The 19,192-nt window shown below is 43.0% G+C and overlaps 1 protein-coding gene across 6 annotated transcripts in view; it reads left to right on the top strand.

Annotated features, from left to right (window-relative positions):
* The first annotated feature begins 4,788 nt into the window (after positions 1 to 4,788).
* Positions 4,789 to 19,192, top strand: part of PTPRK (protein tyrosine phosphatase receptor type K) — a 412,555-nt gene continuing 398,151 nt past the window's right edge. For 3 of the 6 annotated variants that reach the window (XM_055713989.1, XM_055713991.1, XM_055713990.1), the window contains exon 1: positions 4,789 to 5,115. In XM_055713989.1, the coding sequence (XP_055569964.1) occupies positions 5,004 to 5,115 (112 nt within the window). In that variant the 5' untranslated portion in view covers positions 4,789 to 5,003. The remainder of the gene's footprint in view (positions 5,116 to 19,192) is intronic. The other 3 variants (XM_055713992.1, XM_055713993.1, XM_055713994.1) reach the window with 1 other exon arrangement.

A 19,192-nucleotide genomic window follows, 5' to 3' on the forward strand; every position in this document is an offset into this window, starting at 1 on the left:
GCCCCTGCTAAAATGATCTCTTTAGATGGCTGATCTATATGTTATCCTTTTATATTAATTTTTCTATCAGTCTCTAGTTTTCACTGCATCAGATTAACACTGGCAAGACCTCATCCAACTCAACTGTTCTCTACTGCCGGATCTCTTGGTCTGCTCTACTTCAGTGACAATGCGTGCCCAGAGGTCATGTGTCCATTTTTCTCCCATTTTCTTATAAATCTTTGAAGAACAGCCTTTGGATGAATCTTTGGAACAGCCTTTCAGAGCTGTTCCAAAATCTGAAGGAACACCTTCAACTGAGTTCAAGATCAGCTTTAGTGTTGTGGACTTTAAAGCTCTACATGCTTTCAAACCATTGCAAGCAGCAGGTACAGGTACAACAATCTAAAAAGAATTGGCTAATCAGTACAGAAATGCAATGTACCTCTGCAAGTCCTTAGAAACTTCTTAGGTCTTGTTGGCATCTTCCCCAATGGCACAAAATCATGTTTCCTCCCATGCTTCATTCATTCATGATGCATTCATAATCACTGATATGCTGTGCTTCACCTATAAGCTGCCTCCTACAGATCAGCTCTTGATGTCCCTTGCTTTAGCCAAATAGTGTCATACAGAACCAGACTCTATTAAAATAGAGACTTTTACAGAACATTTTCTTTGATGTTTAGACAAATTGAGAGACCTTTTTTTTTTTTTCTGGGCTGGACCCTGACATAAAGAATGCACACTACAATGTAATTTTGAAGGGATGGAATTCAGTAAAACAATTTATTTCAGAGTAAGACCATGCCTCAGTCCTTCTTGAAGGCTATTCGCATGCTAGATTTCAGTTGTTAACTCTTTTGTCTGCTCAAAGGAAAAATAAGACAGGATTTGGTCAATAATAGGGAATGAGCTCTTTTTTAAAAAATCAATGGCTCTTTTATCAAAACTGCAGAAATGACAAACAGACCAAAGTAATACCCCATCTCTGGGTAAAGAATGGAAAATTCTAGCCTGAAGGGTGGACACTGTCGAGAATGGTGGTCAAGTGAGAACAGGAGGCTCAGGATGGGAAACGCCACACAGCTCTCTGTAATCACACACCTGCCACCAGCTCTGATGACAAGGGGGCTGGAGAATGTGAGCAAGAGCTGCGAAGGTGCCCCTGGGGACCAACAGTCACAGGACAGTTCTCCTGTTGCGTGCCTTCTTCCCACCATATACCACAAGTAGCTGGGTGAATGTGGGGTGCTCCTTTTTGGAAGCTATAACCCTAGTCCACCTCACGATATGCAGCAGTGAATCCCCGTCCTTTTTAGACCCTCTACCTGCCCCACATTTGCATCAGACAAGCAGCTGTATGAGGTGGGACTGTTCAAAGGCATCAGTAAGACTCTCATCATTGTCTCCTTCTTTCCAGTCCATGGGCAGATGGTTTGTTACAACAAGAGCATTGGCTGCTGGTTCTCTCTGGAATTAGTATGGTCTAAAAAAGCCTCTGTGAGCACTAGACAGTAAAACAATATGTTTAATTGAATTTTACATGGCATTTTACTGAGGTATTTTTTTCAGAAGTCAAAACACAATGCAGACCCTGCCGTGGGCATTATTGGATAACACCAAGAAAACCTGAGTCAATACAATGCTCAATTTTGTCTAGGATCTCCAACCTTGAAGAGCCAGATCGTCAAGGCCTTGGATCTTGCTAAGGCTCATAAAATAAGCGAGCAGATTTTTACAAAGGAAGCAAAAGTACAGAGCAGTGGAAAGTTGGATGGGAGAAGCAGGACAATAAGAATCCTTGACTATCTGATCTTTTGGCTAGAAAAATATCATTTAAATCTCTCAAAATCCCTTTGTGCTCTAGCAGAATGGTTAAAAGTTCCTGAAAAAAAAGAGGGAAGAGGGAAATATTTTTGCTGGTTAGGAATATGTATTTCACTATAACATATTTTACATACTATTTAAACCCACGGGAAAATACCATGTTAGAAATGAATTATATCATACAGCACTGAAATATTGCTAATTTAAGATATTTTACTGTGAGATGATATATTATGCTAGACATCTGTCAGTCATTATGAACAAAATTAAATGATAGCCTGTGTTTAAAAATATGTTATGAAGGGCTTGGCAACATCCAAAAGTATAATGGGAAAGTTTTAAAAGGGAATGCAAAGAGGGTAGAGGCACCTAGCAGAGTTTCAGAACCAAATTTTCTTGAATTTGACAGAGATTTATTTGACACTTTGAGGTTTTAATTATCAGGATAAAGACACTACCTTAAGTTCCAAATACCCCTTGGACTGCAGGGAAAGATGACATTACCATGGGGTCTCTCCATCTTGTTGCTGTTAAATATGGCTTGCATTTAGCATACATATTGTTAGCTCAGACAGTTTTTAAAAGATGTACGAGAGGTAATATAAATATGCTTTGCTCTTAATTGAAAATGCAAAAGACTGTAAAACATTCAGAGCTCTGAAAATGTAAAAGCTGGAACAAAAATAAATCCATTCATGTCACGTATCATAAAAATGATCTCAAACCTGATGTGTAAGTTTAAGTATTTGTCAGGCTGCCAAGTATGGTAGAACATATAGAGTGAACTACACTTAAGAGTCCAACAGACACATACCTGAAGGAAAAGTGGGGTCACGTGCGCATCTCGCCTATACCTCTCAAGCCTGAAGTTTCCAGTCCAGAAAAGAACAGCAATCAAAATCCTCTTTGTTGCTTTTTTTAAATAGGAATGTGAATAATGGGAAAGGATGAAATCCCAGGAGACTCTCAGTGGAAGATACAGAAACTGTCTGGGTTGCCTGTGCATCAGTGGGACCCATCACCTCGCAGCAGTGCAATGGAGCAGCGACCTGATGCTGCACATCCGCCACCACCTGACAACCTCTCACACTCTGGACGTGGCAATCTGTAGTGGCGGCCACTGTGAGACTGCCGGGGAGGTTAAGGGGAAGCAGGCATTAGTCCTCCTCCCCCTTGCCCTCCCAAACCATTCACAAGTTATCTGGCTTGAAGTCGTTTTTACAGTGTTAGTTCTATAGCTCCCAGCACGAAGGACAGCATCAGATACCCGTGTACTCCCCCACCCCAACACCAAGATGACTTGGTATGGCTTTTTCATTAAAACTTTCCACATAACGACAGAAATTACGATATAGCCTAACACATCAGAAGCTGGGCCAGCACACAGCTTTAGTTCACCTTGCTCGGAAGGATTTCCCTTGTTTACTTGGACCCAGTACGTGGCCCATCCTTCCTGAAACACCAGGTGTCACGAGATCCGCCTCGCACAGCTCCCATCCTTCTCCACGTTCAAACAAAGAGCCAGTGTTCACTGAAGCACATCGCTTTATAGTTCACAGTACGCATGCAAGTTGGTTTTCAACCATTCCACCCAAATGAAGTACAGGGGTTTCCAGGCGTAGAGCTCCTGTAGTGTTTGTTGTTTGGGTTTTTTTGGGTTTGTTTGTTTTGGGTTTTTTTGGGGTGGCGAAGTACATGTCAGTTTGTATGACAAATCAAACTGTTGTGTTTAATCCTTTTCTTTTTTTTTTTTTTTTCCCCTGTGAAAGCATGAGGGTTGGTGGGGTTTGGAGGCAAACCTATCACTTACCAGACACTACCTGGAAAGGATTTTGAATCACAGCAAACCTTTGGTGAACCTGGGTTGAATTTCGAATTTGCAATGAAACCTGTGAGCTTCCAGTGGTTTCAGGTTCTGTTGTAATCATTATACAACATCTCTAATTACAAGTTGCCACGCAAAAAAACCCCAAACCAAAAACACTACTAAAAAACAGGTTAAAAACTGTGGAGGAGATTATGCTTATCTAGTGCCTTATCTGTTATTCCAAATGCTTTTTAGGGCCCTAAGCCCTGGAAGCACACGGACCTGCAGTGCTTTCAGAGGTGGAGAATGGGGACTTTATTATATCGCATACCTGGGGTCTGGGTCCGGCGAGGTCCTGCTGCACCGCCCACGGTGCCGGAGCCACACAGCCGCGTACAGACCGCTCTGAAAATGTGTTACGTGTGGAAATGACAGCGGTAACGGCAATACTGTTTATTGCAATTTCAGTTCCGATCACTGAGACCTTACAGGCATTGCGAGCCAGGCAAGTGTTGCCAAAGAAAGGGGAGCAGCGGAAAAACACAGACCCCGACTCGAAGATGCAGCCAGGCTGCCTGATGCACGATGATAAGGCAACGCTGGCCGCCCGACCTGTAACGCGTCTGTGACACCGGGAGCAGCCGGCAAATCCCACCCGGGGCGGCCGGGCTTTTCCCCGCAAACACCGCCCGGGACCCGCCGCCGCCGACCCCGCGCCCTGCCCCGACCTCCCCGCCCCGCCAGCGCAGCCGGCGCCGGCTCCCGTTCGCCCCTCTTCGCCTCCTCCGCCTCCTCCAGGAGCGGCAGGTTCCCCCGGGCGGGGGGCTCGCAGCGCCGCCGGTAGCGGCCCCAGGGCCGTGCGTGCCGAGCCGCTCCGCGCCGCGCCAGGCTGCGCTGTGCCGGAGGGAGCGGAGAAGAGAAGCGCCGCGCCGAGCCGTGCCGTGCCGGGGAAAGCCGCGCCAGGGAGAGCGGCGCCGAGCCGAGCCGAGCCGCGCCGCGCCGATCCGAGGCGGTGCTGGCCCCCGCGCCTGCAGCAGGAGGCGCTGCCGGGCGCCGCTGCGCCCGCGCCGGGCTGCGGGCCGGAGTCCCACATTCCCCCTGCCAAGTGCCGGGGAGCGGGGGTTGGCCGCGCGCGCTCGGCTCCTCCCCCCCTCCCCGCTCGCCCAGCAGCAAAGTAACTCCGGAGTGCGGAGGGAGCCGGTGCCGCCGCGCTCCTCGCGCCGCAGACGGCTGCCCCAGCGGGCGGCCCCGGGGCCAGCGGGCGCCCCTCGGCGCGGGGGTCTCCCGGCGAGGCGCCGGAGCGGGAGGGGCGGGCGAGGCGAGCTCCGCCCGCCGCCGCGGGCCGGGGCAGCCCCGGCCTCTTTCGGAAACTTCTCCGCAAGTCGGCATGGGCAGGGGGGCCGGCGCCGCCGCCTCGCTGCCGCTGCTGGCGGCGCTCGCCCTGCTGGCCGGCCGCTCGCCCGCTCTGCTCGGAGCGGCCCGGGCCCAGCTCTCCGCAGGTGAGTGGTCGCTCGGCGCCCAGGTGAGGGCGGGCGGCGCGGCGGGGTCGCGGCGCGCGCGGGGTGCCCGCCGGGGACGGGAGGCGGGGTCGCTGGGGTGGCGGCGGCACCGCGCCGGGCCCCGGCTCCGGGCCCCGAGGAGCGGCGGAGGGGCCGCCCCGTGGGGCGCGGGGCGGCGGGGGGACCCGCCTGTGCCCGCGGGCTGCCGGCGTGGGGCTCGCAGGGCGGGCAGGGCGCGGGCTCCGGGCGCCTCACGAGCTCCCCTTCCTCCTCCTGCTCTTAACTCCTTCTCTGCCCCGGCCGCTTCCCAGGTGGCGGCGGTGCCGGCGGCGGTGCCGCGCTGCTGCCGCCCCTTCCCCCGCTCAAACTTTTCCCGGCGTTTCCGTGCCCGGCGCGGGGGGCGCAGCCTCGGGGCGCCCCGGCCGCTTCCCCGTCCGAGCGGGGCGCGGCGCTGAGCTCCCCTCGCCCCCGGCGCGGGGCGGCATGCACGGCCGGCACGGCGCCGGCTACCGGGATCCCCCCGCCCCCCCCCCCCCCCCCGGTAAACGCGCGGTGGGCGAGAAAGGGGAGGGAAAGCAGCATATGGGGCCGGCGTCTGTTTTGTTTGAAATCCGCGAATTTCTCGCCCCTGCCTCCCCCCCCCCGCCCCACGCCGCGGGGTTTCGCTGATAAAAGCCGGCGGGGCCGGGCGGTGGGAGCTGCGGCCGGTGCGGCGGTGAGTTGTTGGCCGGGGGGCGCGGGGCAGAGCCCGCGGCGGGGCCGGGGCGGGCGGTGGCGGCGGTGGGGCCGGGGCAGCGCCTCGCCGTGCCGGACCCCGGACCTTCCCTCCGCTGCGGTTTGCGGAGCGTCCTGCCTTCGCTGGGCGTGAAGCGGTGTCGGGAACGTGGTCGTGTTTGCGGTGCGAAGTATTCCGTGAAGGACTAGCTGAAGTAGACTTTGGGCTTTTTTTTTTTTTTTTTAAAGTAGTACTTGCAATTGCACCGGGTGCATCAGTTGGATAAATGTTCGAAGCTTTTCTCATAGGAAACTGATTAGAAAACTGCCATTAATGAAAGTATCTACATTCGTGAGACCTGGAAGCACGATTTTGTAAGAACCGATGTGTAGTTAGGCGGCTTTTATTTCCCCCCCCTCCCTAGTCCGTCTGAAATTAGTTTTTAATTGAGACATTTCAGATGTGTCGTCGATTAAGAAATGTCCTGAAGCAGTAAGAGAAATTGTGCTGGTCTGAACAGATTACATTCCCCCTATGTGGCTGACTTCGGTGTGTGTAATTTAATGTCTGCGTATCAGAATTGTAAGATTACGTAAGCACCTACCAGCCTTTTACCAGGGGAAGGGAAGTGTACCGTATATGCAGCTGTTAAGTCGTGTGAATAGCTAAAAAAATAAGCCCAACTGTAATATCTTTTCATTCAAAATCATACTGAAATCAGACAAGTGATTTTTGCTTTACTGTAATTTGTCAGGCTAATGTGGACACCAAAAGTAACTCTTACATAAAAGATTTTTTATGCACTTATTCACTGTTGTAAGATGAGTAGGAAGTCCTGATAACTTATATGGTCCATGGTATTTTATGTTGAAAATATGGCATGCAGCCCTCTTTGGAATTGCAAGTACAAGAAGCCAGGTTGGTACCATGGGGTACATTAGGTAAGTGGAGAAGAACATTCGATATCCTTCTGACCAGAGTAGATTAAGCTTGTCAAGGAGTTGAACATTGCATCTAGGAAACATGATTATTATTATTTTTTTTTATTAGCACGTTAGCAGCTAGAGAGTTTAGTTTCTATTACCAAGCATCAAAAATACTGATGTGTTGTATTAGTCAGAGGTTCATTAATTGGAGACTAGCTCAGACTTTCTTGAAGGTTTGGAGAAACAAATTCCTTAGTAGCTGGTGCTTTTGGTGTACTTGGTTCGAGGTATGGTGCTCGGGCTCTTACTAAATACATTGAATATCCACATGTAGAGCTGAACACTTAGGGTTTATCTTGGTTTGAAGGCTCAGGTTTTGATAACCATCAGAAACTTGTATTTTTTTTCCTTATTCTAAACCAGTCCCTGAAGCAGGCGTGTGTGTCTCTGTTAATGAGACATCTTTATCCTGGTGTCAGTAGATGCAGGACACAAAAGTTGGGGTTCGATGTCTGTTCCAGTAAGGGCCTTTCTGCAGCCTACAATGAGATATTTCTGTTCGGTGCACACAGAAGCATCTGTTTTCTTCATAGTGGTCACCTCTTGTTTAACAGGGGTACCTGTTCTTCAAGCATCCTCCTTGGACTGCTTTCCCTCCTCACCTTAATACAATGACCTGTACTTTTCCATGTTAAACTGAACCTAACTAATTTTCAGCTTCATCTTTATTAGTATTCTTATTGTCTGAATTGTAAGAATTTAAATCTGTTAATTTTTCTTTGCCATTAATGAGGCTATTAATTCAGTCTGGACCTTTCACAAATCTCTCTCATTGTAATTTGATTTTAATTTCCTTTTCACTATGCTTTGTCCTACTCCTGAGTGTGAACACTGGCCATATCCAAAATTCTTCATAAAATTTTTTGTATGTTTATTAAGGATCTAATCAAATTACAGGGTATGAATTTCTTGAAAGTTGGCCTTCTTCAGGAGCGTGTGTGTCAGGGTTATCTATCTCATAACATTCTATGAAAGCAAATGAGAAGGCAAGAGAAGGAGCAGCAGCAAGTTAGGAAAAGGAACCAGATACATCTTGTAATTTGTTGCTGTCTTGAAAATTGTGCTTGTATATCCGTTCGACCCCCTTTGCACATAATTGAAACACTGTGTATTTTGTCTTTCCCCACAGATCTCAAATGAAAAAAAAACCCCGAGCAGCTTCTCTCTGCCTCCTCAACCCAGCCATAATCCACAGTGTAATCTTTTCTGGTCTCTGTAGATTGTTTCTTTACACCGCTGCTTTCCATGACCCTTCAACTTGGGTGCGTGCCTGTCAGAATCTAGGCCAAAATGTTTTGGCAGTGTGTTCTCTGTTGAAGTCTAGCTATTCCTTATATAGCACCTTCTTTCATCTACAACTCCTACAGTTCGATAAAGAACAAGTTCAGCTTGTTTTCACAACTTGATCACTTTAAACTTGTATTTTTGAATATTATATTTAGCAATTTGCATGTTTGCAGATTTTTTTTGAGAAAAAAAGCAAAGGAAATATTTCAAAATTTTGTTTTTGAGGAGCGCTGCTGGCTCATCAGCTAGCTGATGGAAATATGCATTGCACTGCCTCTGATGGTGTCTGTGCAAGTGTGTGGGTTTTTTTAATACTAAATGAAAAGTATGAGGCTAAAAATTCTAGTAATGCATCAGCTTACCTGAAGTTATTTAAGTGTGGTATTTCACACTGTAGGGATAGTTAATCATAAAAAGGAGGACTGTATGTTTTACAAGTGGAAGTCTGCTATTAGAGTAGTTATTCCTCAGGCTTTCTCATGCAAAGCGGTTACGGTGTCACAAATGAACAGGCAAGAGTAAATATTTCTGGTTTAACACCCCCCACCCCCCCACGCCCCCTAAAGCAGTTATAGTCTGTCTTTTGGAGAGAATCTAACTCAGAAATTTGGTATTTTAAAGTAGAAGGTATTATTTGTTTTATAAGGATTTTGTAAGTTAACTTACTTAAAATATATGAAAATCATAATAAGCATAACTAGTTTTTTTCATTTGTAGTAGAAGAAATAAAGGGTTTTTTGAAAATGTTTAAAAATACTTTTAAGTAATTAAAATCAAATTAGCCCTTTGCTGTCAGAACAGCAAAAGTGCTTCAGTCATATTTCATCCTTGGATGTGCTACAATTTGTATGTGGTATACAAGAGACACTTGTGCAGGTAGGCGTGTATGGATAAGAGACTTCTCAGTAGCTATTTTTTCCACCAAGCTGTTAAAATGTATTGACAAATTGTATGGAAGATGAGTGGAATGAAAAGTAAAGTTCTTTTCTCACTTTCACCCCCTCCTTCCCAAACATTTTCCTTTCCTTTAAACATTCATCTCCTTCCTTGGCACTGTTGGTTCACTGATCACTTGTCTATTTGTATTTTCAGATGCACTATTACAGTTATAAATCATATATAAATTTTCAAAGTGGCACTTGACTGGTTGAGATGGAATTGAAAGCACCCAGAACACAGTGATGACAGAAAGCTTGTTTGGTCCCTTTTGTCTGAGAAATCATGGTACTGCTTGATCAGCTTGGTAGTGATGTAAACAGGGCATCTTAAACCAGGTAGATGTCTTGCCCTTAAGATCTGCTTAAGATAACTAAAAATAAATAAATAAAACTCCAAAACAAACAAAGAAAAAGTGGGGGTTCGGGGTAGGTAAGCAGTCTGCACAAGGTCAGGGCATAGGTCTACCTAGCTCAGTATCTGACAAGGGACACTCGGGGAAGAGGGATTTTGGCAAGGTGAGTGACTTCCTCTGGGTACTGTCTGTCCACAGAGGCAATATGTTGGTATTTAATGTTGCAACTGGATTTTTGTGACCATGATTGTGCCTAATAACATCTTCAGCTTGTATTGGTTTTAGCATTTGCTTTACTTTGTGACAAGGAATCTATATGTTGTATGGAAAAAGATATGGCCTTTTGTTCTTTGAAATTGCTGGTTGGATTTTATGTCTCCTAGCTCTTACATTAAGAGATTGTTAATAATTTCTCCCAACTTACCTTCTTCATGTCATGCAGGACTTTTCCACCCTCTCTCAACTGTTCCTTTTCTAGTTGGGAAAGTCCAGTTGTAGCCACTTGCTAAAAAGGTACCATTCCATATCTTCTTTTCATCATTTATCAGCCTTCTCTTTTCCAGTTCTACACTACACAGAGTATCCAAGAGACAGCTGCCTGATGTATTTATGCAGTGCTTAATGATGATTTCTGTAGTGTTCCCTATCCATAGTGTGATCCTGACATTTGCTTTGCTTTTTTTGACCATTTGTCCCACTCCTGGTTGTGAGCGGATGCTTTGTTGGAACTATGTATTTCATTACTGGCCAGCTGAGATCTTGCAGTTAAATGATGGTCTGTGGGGTGTCTGTGTCAGTGAACAGCAGGACTCTTGAAAAGGAGAGTCCGTAACCAGCCCTTTTGGGGTGGGGAGAACTTTTAAGCAAGGCTCTTGAGGGACCTGTGACCTTGTGTTGGAAGTCTAGGGGAGTTAACCTGTTTAATACTCACCACTGTGATTTGTCCTCTTTCTGAAATGGTGTTAATACAAGTGAGTTAAAAAGAGTTTATCCCCTTAAATGTAAAGATGGGCAGTATCTGGATTAACATGCAGAGTTCTGCAATGCTGCTATATAGTTGTTGCTTGCTCTGAAGTCTTTTTGATGTCTTTGTATGACCTCTAGCTGGAAGACCTTTAGGTCATCTTACCTCTCAGGAGTTGGATACATCACTGTCAGCTTTGCTTTGTTTTGGTGAAATCCCAGCTCTACCTTTTGCAACACAAATCCTGTTGGTTGTGTAATAGGAAGCTTCCAAAACTATTGCTTTAGTCCTGATAACTGAGTCAGTCGGGACCTTCCTTGTGTTTTCATGTGCTGATGGTATCCCATCTGTCATAGGTTATTACTGTCATGGAAAGATGCCTTTGGACTGCTGCTCCCAGAAGTGCGCACTCGGATTTGGAGCTTCAATTACAATCTGCCAATGCCATTAAGCTAACTTAACTTACTGCTGCTGCAGAAGGGGGCATTTTCATTACTTGAATGGCTCTTGGGTCTTTGCCTGTGCTAGATCTGGCCACCGTGTGGCCTGTGGGTGAGTTGGTTTAGCTTTATGTCAGTTGTCTTGGAGGAAAGATAAGTTTCCTTTAGCTGACTTGCATATGTGTGGCCACATGAATTTGATGTATGAGAGGATGAGGGCTGGTGGTGGGATGGCTCGGTTTGACAGCAAGCTGTAATTGCAGTGCAGCTCATGTCAGGTGAACCTGTGCTGTTTTGAGTCACGTTGGCTCTACACTCTGCTCTCCATGCAGCACTTTGTTCACCTGAGGAAGTGTAAAGAGCGGGAGGGCACGGAGCGGGGTGGGAAGAGAGGCCCAGCGTTCCCTCTGGAGCTGGAGGGGTTAGGCTGGGTGAAGGTGGCTGAGGCTTCGTTCCGGCTGACTGCATGCAAACTGATGACACAGTGCTAGTGTCTCTTGCTGACACACATCTTTGAGTAAACTGGCCTTAAACATGTTATTTCATTATAATAGATAGCTCAGGCATTTGTTACATAAATTTATAAGCAAGAAGTGGCCTTCTAATGGCACGTAATAGAGAGCAGGTGTGATGGCAGGCAGTAGAGGGCTCGGAGGAGGTGACGCCTGGCTAGAATTAGAGGATGTTGTGACACCTGGTTTTAAGGTGCAGCAGGAACTGGTTTAAAGCCAGGTTCTGCAGTTTCACTTTTTAGTCTGTGTGATCTGTCCTTCCCCATCCTGTGGGCTGTTTAAGAAGGATTGCCCATGAGATGTGGATGTGGCTAGAAGAGGAAAAATGGTCATGGTTTCCAAAGGCCAGAATGAGCCGGAGTGGTAAATGGCACCAGTGACAATGTTGTAGCATCTGGCTGAGCATAAAGTCTTGCTGCACATAGTTTTGTAGGTCAGAAAGGCCTTGTGCTGCTTCTTGGTAAGCCTTGACTACAGGTGACTTTAAAGTATGCAGTCTAAAACTATGCAAACTACCCACTTTGTAGTCACCTATAGTGCATGCTTGCCATGTAGTTTAGAGTCACTTACAGTCTGTTCCTTCACTAGGAAGCTCTATAATTGAAAGTCATGTTTGCATTTTCCAGAAGTTTCATAAATATCAGAGCTAACAGAAACATACTGAAATCTTTTCCTGAGCGAGAAGTTATTAGTATTTGTGTCAACTCAGTGGTGTGTCTAAACAAAGAAACAAGCAAAAAAGTTGCATGCTGCCCCAGCCCCCAAAACACTGAATACGACAAAAGACAGCTTTTTATTCTAGAGTTTTTTGTACGTACATGCACATACACCCCTCAGATTTCAAAAGCTGACGTTCGTGGCATGTGAAACGACTTGATATCTTTTTTTTTCTTTCTGAATATTGACCTGCTTATAACCATTAAAGTTGTGGAAATAAGCTTAAAATTATCCAGTATAAAGAATATTTATGCATTTAAGGAGCTCCTTTTAGTTGACTTAGTATCTGATGTATTTCTCTGGAAATAAGCTGCATTTTCAATTTGCATTGAAAGGCAAAACCTAAATATTGACCAGTGAATTTGAAACAACAAAAGTTTTTAGGTTTGCATTTTGTTACTGAAATTTAATTTCTATAAAAGTTGGGGTTTTTATTAACAAACCTCAACTCTTATTTTAGTTAGGAACCATTTATTTGTTGACCTAACCAAATCTATTTTGTGATTTCTGTCATGGCCAAATCTTTGCCTTGACAGTCTTTGCACTGTTTTATTTGAAACAGTCTAAAAATATTCATCAGCAGCTAATAGATTACCTAGTATGAAAACAATGAACTAATGGCACAGTGCTGCAACTTGGTTTATTTGAAGGACTGCAGATGAAAAGTTCTGTGAAATTTGTTAATCAAGGTAATTTCTGCTGTTGATAAAGTGGTTGTAGAATTCGGGCTGCTGAATTGAGCCTCAACGGGGCCATGTGTCCTTAAAGCACTGAGTGGATGATCGGGGATTTGAGTAAATGTATTCGTTGAAACATCTGTAACATGTAGCTGTATTCTGGGGTAAGAACATAGCATAAGCATATAGCAGCAGGACTTGCTATAGAGCAATAACACAATGTATAAATGATACACTAGTCTGGTTAAAAACATTTGAGGCTCCTTATAGAGGAGGGAGAGGTGCTGGCCACTGCCGAAAGGAAGGAGGCCCTCCCAAAAGTCACAGCAAATGTTGCAGCAATGGGGCAACCTTGTGCTGATAACGTTGAACTGCTCTCTCAAGCAGAATAAGCCATAATTGTAAACTTTTTTCCCTGTATGTTTAAAACTTGGGATTGCATTAGGATTTCTTGCTGGCATAGCTATATTTACTAGTAAGTTTGTGTGGGTGTTTTTCTTCCCCCCCAAATTACTTAATGGTAGGCATGCAAACAAAAGGAACCTTTGAGTGTGAATGAGGTCTGAAAGAGATTCGCTGCTCTAATAAGTACGGAGAACCCCCTCCCCCCACGAGTATTTTCCAAAAGCATGAATTAACTTTAACATGTAAAAACTTGTTTTAAGCTAGAAAGCACTGTGTGCATGGGCTTGTCAGGCATTTGTTCTTTTTAAGAAGATTGTATGTATATGGAATTGGCTGATATTTACAGTAATACATAAAGTATATGCTTCAGTAAAAGATTTGAGAGACTTAATTGCTTGAGGATTGGTGCTGTGTAAAGATTAAATTTGTTGCTCAGTACTGTGGGTAATATGAGGCTATTTGCATTAGCCAGTGTATGAAAGATTGGACCCTTCAATTTGTCGGCAAGTCATTTATTTCTGCTACCACTTACTAAAAACATGTGATTATATTTATTAAGTAGCAACATAAGCCATTTCTCAATTACCATGTCATGAACTTAATTCTACTGACTTACAAGACACTGTTGTATGCTTTAAAACCAAGTTCTGCTGCAATTAAATTATGGTATGTTCATTCTAATTATTACACACTGGTTACTCTATTCTGAGTTGGAATTGTATACTTTCTTTTGTAAACACTTCTTCTCTAACAGTAAAAATGACTGATGAATATTAACCAAAAGAGAAAAATGTTATGAAGAATAATCGTGGCTGTAGTTCGAATGAATTCAGAGGAGCTCAGAATGAAAATTTTGATGGATAGCTACTTAATTGAACTACAATTTATGTTTTTTTTGGTTACTTCCAAATACAGGTCATGTTTGTGAATCCTATAGTGTGATTTAGGATACCTGTTGCTTTTAAAATAATTTAAGGATTTAAGTAATTAAAGAAAAAAATACATTGAAGTTCTGAAACTTAAGGCTGCTTTTGTTATCTTTGATACAGTTAAAATTTGAAATTATAAGACCTAGTAGAGCCTTGCCCAATAGCTATTAATTAGAAGAATGTTCTGATTTGATATTTTATCACTTCACTATATCTGTATCATCTCTGTGTGGTATTAGGCTGAAATAAGATCAAAATGGGGAACATAATTTGTCTTGGTTCTCCTCGTCTTACTCTGCCTGTTCTCTGTAAATTTGAAAGCACTTATCAGCCATGAGAGTGCTGAAGAAAGAAAGCTGAGTTCATGACTTCATGCAGCAGAGATAAGTTCTGAGTGCTGACTGTCACCACTGTACTTAAAATGCTTTAAAGGGACAATTTGTTAAAACCTATTAACCCAAAATACTGATGATAGTTTTATATTTCGTTCAATCTCTGATTCCTTTGAAGAAATGCTTTTTTATATTTGCAGAAGAAATTTCTTCGGTTATCTCTAAAATTAGTCTGCTGAAATCTGAGTATTGTATATGTATTAAGGAGACAATACATTAAAACATGGGGGTATTAGCTTTTCAGTGCTTTCTGTCATAGGTTTTACAGAGGAGATAAGTGTTCGTTTAAAAATAATATGAAATAAACAAAAAACCCCAAACCAAACTCAGAACCACAGAACCATCCCATAATCCCTTCCCTTGTCCCTGAAAAAAAGACATGGATTGTCATTTGCCCACTATTCTTCTTATCCTACATCTTGCTGTCAAGTTGTCCCGTGTCGTGTCCCCCCCGCCCCATCTCTTTGACTCTTCTTTTTTCTTGGGCGAGTTTTAAGTCAATGTTAGGGGTTTCATGCCATAATTGAAGGTGTATGAGGTAAGTTATATGAGATTCCTTTCTCAAGAATGGTTAATGAGTATAAATATCATTAGACTTTTCAGGAAGCTTTAATATGTTTTTGTATGTTCTTTCACTGAACTACAGACTTCATCTGTCTTCACGTGGCAGCATTGTTTGATGTGTTCAGCGTTCAGTTTTTTCAGGCTAGAAAATTTCCAGTGAAAGAGGCTTTCCTCTTTTTCTCAACAGAAATGCAATAAAATTGACTTTCCTTATTAAATTCGGATTGACAAACAAATACTCTTTTTGCAGTTTTTACTAGTAATCCATGCTGACCCAACTTGTGAAAATACTAGAAATTGCAAACTACTTCCACAGGCTTTCCAGCTCTTCAGCATATGAATACTTTGTGTGTGTGATCTTTTTTTAGTGCAAAAGGTCTATTTAGGCTTCTTGCATTTGTGTATCTGTGGCGTGTGCTTTCCAATTCCTTACTACCTTTTCTTTCAGATACTATGACAAACTATTAACGACCCCCACCCCCAAGAAAACCCTTCACCTCCTTGTTGCATACATGCATAAAGCTATAATGTGTTACTATTTCCAGGTGAGAGCAAAACCTGTAGTGTGTAATGGTTTGGATTTCTGAATCTGTTGAAACAAAGCTTGGTAATTAAAGGGAATATAATTTCCCTGGTAAACACAGACTAAATAGATGGGTGTAATGCTATAGAATGTAAAGATGACTCCCCCCCCCCCAGCTAAGGTGGCTGAAATACGGCAATGAGAAGTTGTCAGTCAAATAACTTTTCTTTTAAATATCAAGTTTTAATATTTTTAAAACAATTCTGTTAGTAGTTGCTGAGTCTGAATGCTGTTAATAGCCCAACTGTTTAGCCTTTTTCTTTGATAAAGTGGGTTTAACACTTTGATTCATCTTGCCTAAGTGGGAAGGTGTTGCATTATTAGGTGGTGTGTTATTCTCGGTACTTTTTTTTCCCCCTTCCCTTTCCTTTTGAAACCCCTGTGTACTGATTTGGTTAAATACTGCAGGGTAGGTTAACAGCTCCTTCTGAGTCATATGGAAGGCATGAAGTGCTTCCAGGTCTGCAGTCCTTTCCAGGGATGAGTGAGGAGTTCTTCATCCTTTGTGTATCCTGTGTCTGCACAGCAGCAAACTACCAGGTTCAGTTTATAGGTTGTTTTAAACACATTGCAGTAGATAGACTAAACGGCTTTTTTGGGGGGTGGTGGTTGTTCCCCCTGGCTTGCTCCTTTGTATTTCTTTGAGTTTATACTCCAGATGTTCAGTTCTTCTGGTGATTCATTGGTGTTTCTGTCAACTGTTGAACAAGGAGCTGTGTTAAGTGACCGGCACTGGGGAAGGGCAAGATTATGCTCTCGTTTAGACAGACTGCACAGATGTTCTTTATGACCGTTCAGAAGGGGGGAGACTGTACATTACTTTCAATTTGACAGAAACCATGCATTTGAAAATCTTCGGTCTGAGCTTTATGAGCTACGTGATGAGGCTGTGAACCTGGAAGGAGTAGCATTTGTGATTAATAGTGACATTTGCAGACCCTAGGAATACTGAAATAATCTGTTGGATGGCTTTGCTTGGATATTGATAGTATCTAGATGCAAACTATAAACACCTCTCTCTGTTTACTTGATCATGGAAAGGGGAATGAAAACAAGTGTTAGATAGTTTGTGTTTCAGGGAAATAATTTGTCCATCCCTCTCTTAAAACACCTATTTTTTACTTGTCACCTGAAAGCAACCTTAAGTAATTTATAGGTTAGTCTTACTCTATGACGTTGGAGTTAAACAGATTTTTTTCCTCATTCTCTTAATGGAAGTGAATGCATGATTAAAAACCAAACACACACACGGAGCACTTGGGTGTGAAGTGTCTGCATTGTGAGCCGAAACCTGAAAAAAAAACATTAGGCCAAATGCCGAAGAAAATGTTCAAATTACTTAGTAAGTTTATGTATTAGGCAGTCCCTAAAGGACACAGGCACAGGTGAATGAAATTGGCAAATGTTTATTTGTCTTTGAAACAAAGTAGCAGTATGTTTCACTTTGGGGGCCAATGTTGATGACCAAATGGATACTTTGTTACATTTTTGCTAAATACTGTTCCCTGGGCAGGGCAGGAGCCATACTGGCAACAAAACTGTAATGAAGGCAGTTTTTGCCCTGAATGCTACTTTTAAAAGGGGGGAGGGGGAATTATATAATCTTACTTTGATTTATGAAATATAGGAGAGGCATAAGTGCACTACTTGTTTTCATGTTTTGGCCACAAAATCCATGTAATAATAATAATAATTATTCATTATATAATACAGAATAACATATGTAATATGGCACCATATATTAATATTTCTATTATACAATAATATATTATTGTTTTTAAAGGACTTCTGTCAAAGGAAAAAAATAGGTCCTGGGATCAAAATTTTATCATTAAAAAAATGCCCTTAAACCATAAAGATCTTAAATCCTTTTCCATATTCTTCCACATTGCAGAAGTTACTGTCTTGCAGTTGAGATTTGAGTCGTGAGATGGTGGCAGCCTTGCAGCTACACAGCCAAACCAAAGGTTTGAAGAAGGAAGTGTCATATTAAAAAGTGGCAGAAGGGTCTGGAAATCTATTGACAAAGTCTTGAAGCCGATGAGTTTTTCTTCAGCAGCGTGCCGTCCGTGAGGAGGATGGCATTATTCTGTGAGACGCAAAATGTGGACTGACAATCAAAAGAAGTGAAACTCATGCTTGTTGCTGCTCTTCAGCTTTTGGTACTTGAAGAATAACTCCTGTTTTATCATCATTATGTTACTCTGACAGTTGTAGGTGTGTGGGCAGTAATAAGTTAAATTCCAAACCACTCTACTCATGCTGTGTGTTGACTGTATTGCCAGATGAAACGGGACACAAAACCAAACCAGTGTACTCGCCTGGTGGATGAATACCTTCTTGCAGAGATCTCACTTTTTTTTGCTCTCAGCTGCAAGTCAGGGGGTTTTGGTAACTTTCCTGATAATTCTCTAGTTTTGCCCTTGCTTCTGCTCAGCCTTTGTTTTATTGGTGCGGGGTTTTTTGAACTCCCAGATCATGATATCTGTATCTTCCAGTTTACTGTATTAAAAAGGCTTCGTTGAGGAGGAATCCAGGTGAAACTGGTTTCTGTTTACTTCCTAATCCTTTTCTGAGAAATTCTGCATCACAGCTGACTGTCATTTGTCACAGTATCCTTCCTGCCTTTCTTTTAAGTTCTCTCACCTGCTTGTTTACTGTATTCCAACTATAGTAATCAAGCATCTGATTAAATTTACATTTCTTTGTGTAAGGATTAAGAAAGAGAAGGCTGCATGTGGCCTTGGTATTTAAGCAAAATGGGGCCTTCTTATGTGAAAGATTACTTTGGCTATGTTTAGCCCCAGAGAAGCTGCTATTTCCTTACACTTCTGAGGTTCAGAGCCCAATTTAAAAAGGAAAAAAGACGGAGATTGGACCTCAGAATTTCTGTCATTTTGGGAAGGGGAAAAAAGTGTAACAACTTTAAGAACATTGGAGCTGCACATATTGAAAATTTCTAAATAAGTTATAATAAAGAGGATTTGCCTTTAGCAGTATATAAGATAAACTACCAATGATTTTATCTCCTATGTAAATGTTCAGTAATTGATGTATAGCTCATAAATGGACCCAATGGCTGTTTGAGGAATGTGTTTATACATGGCAAAATATATAAACACTTCTAGGTTCCCTGGAGTATTTTTGATTTCTTTCATACATGACTCATCAGTTTACCTAAGACAGAGTAGTTTGTTCTCAGACACAGTTTACAGATTCTGGCATGATGGAATGTTATAATAGCAGGAGATGAAGCACATGGGCAAAGAAGATTTTCTTAAAGGGAGACTGTAATCAGTGTTTGAAAACAGGCTAATGGATTGCAGAAGATAGTAGCATAGCAGCCAGCCAGCCATAAGGACTGTGTATATAAATGAAAATGCATGGTAAAATTAAATGAAATCAAAGCTCGGATAAGTGTTCTGAAGTGTTAATTCAGTTTGCTTTCCAAAAAGTTTTGAATAGAAGACTTGGAAAATCCACTCAGCTGGATAAGTAGGAAGGCTTCCTTTTTTAATTTAAGCTTTTAATTTGAATGGCTGTGAATAGAAACATTTTAAAAAATCTTTTTCCAAAGGCAAAATAAGGTTATGTTTGGGTGGATTTCTCTGCACA

The sequence above is a fragment of the Falco cherrug genome, chromosome 6 (genome assembly GCF_023634085.1).
Source record: "Falco cherrug isolate bFalChe1 chromosome 6, bFalChe1.pri, whole genome shotgun sequence".
NCBI lineage: Eukaryota > Metazoa > Chordata > Aves > Falconiformes > Falconidae > Falco > Falco cherrug.